The 9,343-nt window shown below is 34.2% G+C and overlaps 1 protein-coding gene across 2 annotated transcripts; it reads left to right on the forward strand.

Moving 5' to 3' along the window:
• The first annotated feature begins 1,693 nt into the window (after positions 1-1,693).
• Positions 1,694-7,627, forward strand: LOC108331725 (uncharacterized). 2 transcript variants are annotated; one of them, XM_017566619.2, is made up of 7 exons: positions 1,694-2,156; positions 2,532-3,906; positions 4,013-4,264; positions 5,060-5,140; positions 6,127-6,316; positions 6,413-6,615; positions 7,402-7,627. In XM_017566619.2, exons 2-7 carry the CDS (start codon positions 2,737-2,739, stop codon positions 7,456-7,458), a joined length of 1,953 nt encoding a protein of 650 aa, XP_017422108.2. In that variant the 5' UTR covers positions 1,694-2,156; positions 2,532-2,736; the 3' UTR covers positions 7,459-7,627. The 2 variants fall into 2 exon arrangements, with proteins under 2 accessions (XP_017422108.2, XP_017422109.2); XM_017566620.2 differs by having other exon boundaries at positions 1,694-3,906.
• The last annotated feature ends 1,716 nt before the right edge of the window (positions 7,628-9,343 follow it).

Raw genomic sequence — 9,343 nt, forward strand, 5'->3', positions numbered from 1 at the left:
TAGATGTTCCCTAATTTAGTTAAGATCTGCGCAGACAAGTTTCTTCATAAGTATCTTAAGTAGAGGAAGATAAGATAAAATGAAATAAATTTGTCAATAAATGCTATTTCATTTTTAACAAGTATTCAGAAGAAACAAAATAATATAAAATGAAAAAAAATTGTGCATATATGAACTAATTTAAAGTTTTCATATTTTTTTCTAAAATCTTATCTTACCAGTTAATTTTAATTTACCGAAACAGTTATAGTTTTTTCTTTTCTACTAGTGTCAAACTTTGCTTCTTTTATTCCTTTTCTAAAACTATGGTTAAAATTATCGTGATTTACCATTTCATAAATTTTACTCATTTATTTTTCATTGAGTAATGTATGAGTAGTGAGAGAGCTAGTATATCTATCACTGCGATGGTGGTGCCATTTATTGCTGCAATGTTGTCTACTGCTACCACTACTAGAGTTCCAGTTTCAATCGATGATCACATGATTTTGATAGTCTCGGTCAGGCGACTACCGTGTCATCAATGACGCATTCATTGAAACTCTTACGTGCTTTTAGCGCCTTTTGAATTTGTTGATCTGTTCTCTTTTTCGTTGTGCATGGTGGCACGTCTTACAACGATTCAAAGCGTCGATGTCGCTCTTTTTCCTCTTTCAAGTTCGTCATGCATTGTCATACGTCAAGTCTCCTCTCACACAACTATTTAGAACATCAAGGTTGTTCTTTTTCTTTTTTCAAGTGCTTTGATTGGAGAATCTTGAATTTTTTAGGTTTCTCTCTCGCTTGTGTTCATCCATGACTTCTTCTTGTATTGTCTCTTCTAACCTCCCTTGGCATGATTGAGTTTGACTCGTCCATATATGATTTAATTCTCTTGTGGCAAAGATGATTTTTGTTTGTTTATTTATACTTTTGGTGGATCAATAATGCATTTGTTATTAGCGATTTGTAAGAAGAGATTTATATGGAGTAACCTCCCATATTTGTTGTTCAAGAGAATCTTCTTGGGTTGATATTTCATCTTCTATGTCGTCTTCACAAATTATTATGAATTTAGTGTCACTCGAGTGCAAAAATAAATATTTTCACTAAGTATTTGATTTTATATTAATAACAATACATTTTTATTAAGTATTTAATTATATTAATAACAAGCTTAATACATACTATTTGTATGTAAGAGAAGAAATATATTATGGTTATCTTTTATTTTTAGGTAGTTTATTATTATTTCTTATTTGTATTTTAGACTTAATCTATATTACTTTATTTATAGATTATGTTATGTATATATTCAACATAAAATTAATTCATATATATATATATTGTTTTCATTAATACCTACTACCTATCATGAAATTTTATAAATTTTATTTACGTGCCGGATAAGAATTGGATTTGAGGGGTTGATGAGAGCTAATCAACTAATGCATCTCAGAAAATGAAAGGCATAGGTACATCCCAAATGGAGAAATGGAAATGAACATGTTATAATAAGCAAATGGATAAAGTTCGTTTCCAAGCTAAATACGTAACGCCAGCGGATGTAGTCGATAATGAGAAACAGAGCTGCCTATATTTTTATCAAAGAATGTAGGTTGGTACGAAGGTAAATGGTCCTAAAAATATAAACATGCTCTTGCATTTGTTGATATGGTTCGACACATGTCACGGGCAGAGATGCTATACAAAAAGAAAAAAAAAGAGAACCGCAACTTGACTCAAACTCACAAACCCAACTTGAGGTTTCCCTTTTGCAAGTTGTGGTTTTCAAAGTACAAAAACAGACAGCCAGAAAATTCTGGCTAAGCCTTGCCCCACAAATTGATTGCTTCTACCAGCGCTGGCTATGAATCCGTATCGTATCGTCATCCACCAACGCCTAACACTCAACACCCAACCCCGTTTAACGTGAGACATGCTAATACCTCCCTGCTTCAACAACACAGCTCTCTTCAAGGAGGATGAAGAAGGAAATCTTAGACATATTAGTCCTTTAATGTTGTGGAGTTTGCTAAAATTTCTTCGTTTCATTGGCATCGTTAGTCAATTGTGAAGCAAGATTGAATTGTGAGCATACGTATGGATTATCTGATTGTCATTTGAACCCACGCTGCGGCGAGTCTTTTCATCATGCCCCACAGCTCCTTGTTTCGGTACTTTAAACTCTTGATGTCTTAGAGAAACATGTGAGGGTCTTGCATTTGGGGATTCCGTGTTTTCGTGTGTTGTTTTAAGGATAAATACAATTATGTGCTTCACATTAATTTTTAATCCAAATCATGCAAATAAAACTTGTGGACTAGTGGATTTTCCCCTTGCTATAAGATTGGTTGTCTGGGTTTAAGGGCAAAGTGGGAATCATTGGGTTTTGAGTATTCCTTGTTCTCTCCAGAGATTAATTTATGGTTAAACTCCAGCAATTTTAATATCTTAGAAAAAGAAAGTTGTAAGAAATGTGATAAGGTGAGTGCATGTGTATGCATTGTGTTATCTGCAGGAACTTACCAATAATTTCTTCATTTCTACAGGAGAGTGCCTCCTAGTGTGATCTATAAGATTTTAAGTTTTCGTTGGGGGAATCAATTGGCTGTGTTTTTTTAGAATACAGTTGAAACATAATTGTACCAATGCTGATACATGAATACACTTAGAAGATGGTGATGATGAGAGATAGTAATTGAAGAAGTGGGTCGTTTTGGAAAATTTTAGAAGAACCCTGCCAGAAAAATAAAAATGGGATTGCCACAGCTGTGTTCAGGCTGCACGGCTGAGGAAGTGGCAGCATCGCTAGGCACATTTGTGCAAACTATGCCTAGAGTAACCAGCATAAGCAACTACAGGGTGAACTTTTTGGCTTGTGAAGACCTGGGTAATTGCATGCACACTGATGTGCTTAAATCTGAAAGAAAAAATGTTCCAGAGCTTTCAAAAGAATCACACGTTTCAAGTATGTGTAAAGATGCTACGTTAAAGGTTGATCCCATAGAACAAATTGGCAGGTTATCTGTTAATGCTAGGGAAAGTATGCAGAAACCTATACCTAGGACAGTAGGTTTTCAAATAAGAGCATCAACACCTCGTGTTAATGGTTATGATGGAAATGAATTTTCGTCAACTGTGTTTAAAGTCACCAGTGAGGCAACTGAAGCTTCTGAGTCACAAGTCAGAAAGCGGTTATTGTCACCTTTGAACGGGATTCTGCTTACGGATCCTTTTAAAGGTGACACACTAGACATTGGTGGTGGTATTTATCAATTTCGTTCGGTTGGTGATGATAATTCTGTTCTTTCACATGAGTATAAGAAGGTTCATATTGGAAACAACAATCGTATCCTCTCCGAGATCTGCTCTACATCTTGTTTTCAGGGATTTACTATGTCATCGTGCAATGACTCTAATATGAACCATATTGTATCTACTAGTCATCACCATTCACATTGTGAACATGCAAAACCATGGTCTTATAAGCAGTTCAAATCATCTTCAGTACCTAATGTTTCTGTAGAGACACCACCTCCTTTCCTTTTGTCTCCTCTGGGTAAAGAATCTTCTAAAAATAAAAATTTGGGGGGATACAGAAATATTGATATTATCGTGGATGATGACAATTTGACTTTTAAAAATGTTGAACAAATTGCTAGAACTTGTGAAGGCAGTTTATCTGCACTGGAGATACCAAGTAAATCAAAGCTGAATTCCAACAATATGCGGGAAAAGACTGACCTGTTTACTACTGATAACATAATAGATTTGAAAGAGTGTTGGACTCATCCTGGTAGCTTTCCTCCTCAGGATGCCAAATTATGTGGAACTGTGAGTAGACTGCCAGTTAGAAGGTCCCTGGTTGGTTCATTTGAGGAATCTTTGCTATCTGGTCGCCTACTATCTGGGAAAGTTTGTCAGGTTGGAATTATTCGCAGAAATAGGAGTTAATTTCTTAATGAAGTTGGCACAATTTATCTGCCCTTTCTGTTATTTTATATCTAATTGTTGTGTTTTGTTTTTGCAGAAAATTGAAGGCTTTCTTGCCATGCTTAATGTAACTGGAGGCAATTTCTCACCTCAATCACAAAAAATACCATTTGCTGTAACCAGCGTCGATGGTGACAAGTACTTACTTTATTATTCATCAATAAATCTTTTAGGAAAGTTATTATCAAGCAAGGCTAGAGTTGCCAAATTTCAGAGAACCCTTAGCATGGCTGAATCACGATCTGAAAAGCCCCGCTTACGTATACCTATGAAAGGACGTATTCAACTGGTAAATCACTATTAGACCTTTGTAGTTGTTAACGAAATTCCTTGCCTTCTTTCTTTGAATTGATTACTCAATATTTTAAATGGAAATTCAGAGGTTGAGGACTTCGTGCATTACTTAATATTTTGAATACTCTATCATCTATTCAATATTTTTTATACTGTTATAAAACATGACATAGTAGCATTATATGATCATACCACTCATCAGTTAGATCTTTGAATTTGGATATTAAAAGAAGTGATTACTTGACACAGTGTGTAGAGGCAAGTGTGTTAGCTAGAAGTCTTTCTGTTTGTCACTAGTGCACCACAAATCTTGGATTGATGTTAAATTATATTCACATCTGATACATGATCAATTTGAAAGCTTTATTATACGCTGTATACGCCAAGAAACAGTGTGATAAAACAAATATGTTGTGCCTGCTGTCATCACTGATTTCAGAATGAAAGTGACTTTGCCATTGTCAGGGCCACCTTGGTCTGATTCTGGATGCATGATTAGTAGCTAATTGTCAGTATCATCTACCTTCTCAATTCATTGCCTAAATACTAACAACCAAACTAAATTCTTACTCTCAGCCATATAGGTTTATACTCTAACTTGGTCATGATTTCTAAGCTAGGATCATATTTTCCAAAGGAAGGGTGATATATGATGGCAAATCAGTAATGGGGCTTTGTTTAACATGAGTTTCATAGCCATGGTTCTGTGTGGAAACAACTAGATGTAACGTGTGGAATTCTACATGGTTGTACCAAATTGTTTGTGACAAACTGACTTACCCAAACGCAGGTTCTCAGCAATCCAGAGAGAACACCTATCCATACCTTCTTCTGCAATTATGATTTGAGTGACATGCCAGCTGGTACCAAGGTAGGATATATCACATTCAAATTTTTGTCTCCAGGAAGCCATCGATTTGCGTGTTATATAATTCTTACTTGCTTGTTTTACTTGATGTAGTTAGAGAAATAAAAAAAGAAAAACAAAGATTATTCATGTACTCTTACCCAACATCTTAAAATATTTGGTTCATGTATGGTATATCCTAGTCTCTGATCAAATGGTCTCCTCTTCAATCCTTTCACCTTGTTTTCCTAATAAAGATTGAATACCAGGACGGATAACATTGTTGTGCATACTTTACGCCCAAATGACTCGTGTAAGAGTCATTATGTCAAGCTTTTTGGGAGAGTTGGTTCATGACAGTATTAATTAAAATTTTTAACCTGAACATATTAAAAATATGTATTATATATTATCTTGGAATATTGATGTAAGAGACCATTTTTTCTTCATATATATTAACATCTTAAAAGTACTTTTATAAAGAAACTGATATATAAATGATAGAATATTCGATTGGAGCAAATTCAGTAATACTGAACCTAATTATAATGAAAACGGTGATGCAAATTATTGGATACAATCTGGGTTAAAAGGAGTATAGTGGCCAATTGGACCAACTTGGTTTAAGGAGACTGCCTTATACCAGGGCCTCAACATTAAAGACCTATGCTGGTTTGATCTCTATTCCAACAGCAGTTAATCAATGATTGCTTGATGTATAACAGAAAGTAATCGCATAAATTTTTCCGTGTACTCGCAAGTTTTTATTTGGACACTAATTTAATAAATTAAATTGTACCTGCCCTTATCATGCCTTGAACGGTCAGTCTGCAAAACCCTTTTTTGGGCTTGGCATGAGCCTGCTTTTGTTAAAGTAATTTGAACTATAAGTTGTATTTAAATATGAACAATATGCGAAAATTATTTCTATTCCTTCCAATACACTGCTTTATACCAAAACTTTTACAAATTCCATGTGTAATGAGCTTTCTTGTATTCCTCTAAAGTAGACATTCTTGCGGCAAAAGGTGACTTTAACTGCGTCTGGATCGAAGTCCATGATGGGTAAGGAAAGCCAAAAAGATTATGATATTAGAGATGATGACAAGCCTCCGATGATCATGGCCACCAGTCATGGAGATAAAGATCTTCTCACCTCAAAATGCGGAGAGTTTGATAGTTTTACATGTTCAAAGGCTGGTAAGAAAGAATTCTTTAGTTCAATCACATTCCTCACTGATGAAGACAATTTTTTATTTGTTTCTTCCATGGTCCTTGACAATGCTATTAACACAGGCATTTTGCTTTATGCTCTTCACCTTCGCTTTATGTGCCCTTTTCCTAAAAGACGTTCAAGGTCTGTTCATAAGTGCAAATCTGACACTCTCTCTGCAGAAGTGAGAAATATTGTTGACATTGAACCTGAAAGAAGCTTCTACTTGTATGATGATATGAGGGTAGTGTTTCCTCATCGTCATTCAGATTCTGATGAGGGCAAGGTATGCAAATATGTATTTGATTGAAGTGGCTTAGTATGGAGGAGAATCATTGTACGCAACTTTACTCTTTCATATTTAAAGAGACTATTTTGGACTCAAATCCAGATTAACTGCAACCGGGGCTGGTTATTGTATTGTGTATAATGAAAGAAAAATACAATTCAAAGCTCAAAAACTAAAAGATGAGCAAAATAATTAAATGACTCAAGAAAAAGTGCAAGCTTCACATTTACTTGATGAAGAAAGAAGGCCTAATTTTGACACAAATTTGGCTTTTTTAGCATGATTGTAATTTATATGTATTGTAAACTGGTAATTGAACCTCTGATCTTGGATTAGAAACCTTGTTTTTTTAATTATGTTTTGAGCTTGTGTTGTAGCCCCGTAAAACTATATATCTAGTGATCAATTAGTTGCACAAGTGGCTTAGTATTTTGTCCTTATCTGAGTCGATGACTAAGATATTGCTTTATAACTCTAATCATTGTTAGTGCTTAAGTACAAGGGTAGAGTTCAATTCAACTAGTCCATTAGGTGAGAAAATCTCAAGGTTTAAGTTGTTTATCCTACTCAACATGAGACTGCTAACAATGTGCAACCTTAATGAATTGTTAAAGACTTGCAATGTCTTCACTATATGTATGTTAATTTAACAGTCTTGAGCTTGAAGAACATCGCACTTTATTTTAATACGCTTTCAAACATTGTTAAGCATCAGTTATGGAAAGTTTGACACGTACTAGTTTCTCATTTCTCTGTCTCCTCTAATAGTTATTTTGTGTGCAGTTACATGTGGAATATCATTTCCCTTCTAATCCAAAATACTTCGACATCAGCTACTGAAATGCCTCTGGCCCCCTCAATGGTTTTTTGTATATATACAGTTGTAAATATTGTACACATACAATTCATTTCTTTCTATTTTTGGTGCCATTTGCCTCCATGTAACTAATAATTTGTAATATATGTATTGTAGCTGTTCATATTTGATACATAGTACTATTTTCTTTGACCCTTCATGAGTGTGCTTATGTTCTCCTACTACTGTTCATCACATTCAGATGACACAATAGTTGGCTTGAGGCTGTGGCTAAAACTTTATTCTTAGGCAATAGTTAATATGGAAACAACTATTGGACAGGGAAGTAGTGGTTGATATCCTCGTGTTTCTTTCTCTGTTCAAAACCTTTCTATTCAAAATTAGTACGAAGATAACAATGGAATCTATCAATTCATTGAATAATGTGAGTTGTTCTAAAGTGTCATTAGTATTATTACCAACATTTTTACCATTATTGTCTTCCTCAGCATTGATACCATGGATATCACATTGACATGAATACTATTATTTATTTATTTTTGTTAATGTTATCAATACATTGTAACTGTACCATATATGACCGTCTTGGACAACACAGTGTGGCATCATGTCGTCTATTGTGAGTTAATGATCTAAGACAAAATCATAGTAGTAAGTAGAGCAAACGACCATCAAACATAATGATAAGGAAGTTAAAACACAACACAAATTAGCAAAGTCTTAAGCAACTTAAGAAAAGCAACTTAAGAAAAGCAACTTAAGAAAGGTAACTGCCTAGATAGTTTATATCCAACTAGGTAGAAACTCATGAAATCACTATAAATACAAAATTTACAAGGTAAATATTGCATATTTATTCTACAATTTATTATTGTCTAATGCAAACTTGAGCACCATAGTGTTTTTGCAGACATCCTTAATCTCGAATATTGAAGACATCAATTCCTGATACATCTAGGATACATCTTGGACTACCTAGATGTGTGGGAGAAGACACCTTGGATTGAAGGATGAAGAATATTCAGAAGTGTTGTAATTAGAGAAAATATCTACAGAATCTTCTTACTTAGAAAAAATATCTATATAATCTTCCTAATTAAAGAAAATATTTGTAGGATCTTTTAGATTACTTTTTAGTATATTGTTTCCTTATTTTCCTTTTTTAGAAGATTAGATTGCTACAAATAGAGGTAAGGAGAATGTAATTGATATGAATGAAAATAATAAAGTCACTCTCTTTTTCAAGTTAGTGTCAGAGCTCCCGATCTTGGGAGCTCCGTTTTCGTTGCAATAATACCCACCGCCGTCGTTGTCCAATATCCTATCATTTATAACTCTTGATATGAAAGCTTATAAGGAGGAACTCGAGCACTTGAAAGCAATGGTTGGATCAATGAGTAAGCCCTCTGGATCATGTACTCTATCCATGAAAAATAAGATTTACTCAATACTGTTGGTCATGTGTCTCAAGGTATTTGAATTCTTGATTTAGGAGCAATTGATCATATGACACCTTTTCGTGTGTGCTTCGACTCATATGATAAAACAAATAGAGAACAACTTATTACAGTTGCAAATGGACATGGTATACCTATATGCGACTTTGGAAATATAATTTTGGACTTATCTATTGTATTAAAGGATGTTTTACATGTTCCACAATTAACCAAGAGTCTTATTTCTGTGAAAAAACTCAAAGGATTTAAATTTTTCAGTAAAATTTTTCTCAACTTATTGTGTTTTTCATGACTTTACCACGGGGAAGACGATTTTAACTGCTAAGAAGAAAAATGGATTGTATCTGTTGAAGTTTAATGACCAAAGCAAAACAAAAATCATGAGTCAACAAGTTAGATCTAAGACGGAGGTAAATTCTCAAATATGGTTACATAATAAAAGGCTTGGGCA

The sequence above is a fragment of the Vigna angularis genome, chromosome 4 (genome assembly GCF_016808095.1).
Source record: "Vigna angularis cultivar LongXiaoDou No.4 chromosome 4, ASM1680809v1, whole genome shotgun sequence".
Lineage (NCBI taxonomy): Eukaryota > Viridiplantae > Streptophyta > Magnoliopsida > Fabales > Fabaceae > Vigna > Vigna angularis.

Coding starts and splice junctions, on each gene's coding strand:
- LOC108331725 (XM_017566620.2), top strand. CDS start 2,737: ATGGGATTGCCACAGCTGTGTTCAGGCTGCACGGCTGAGGAAGTGGCA. Junction 4,265..5,059: donor TGAAAGGACGTATTCAACTG/GTAAATCACTAT, acceptor ACCCAAACGCAG/GTTCTCAGCAATCCAGAGAG. Junction 6,616..7,401: donor CAGATTCTGATGAGGGCAAG/GTATGCAAATAT, acceptor TTTTGTGTGCAG/TTACATGTGGAATATCATTT.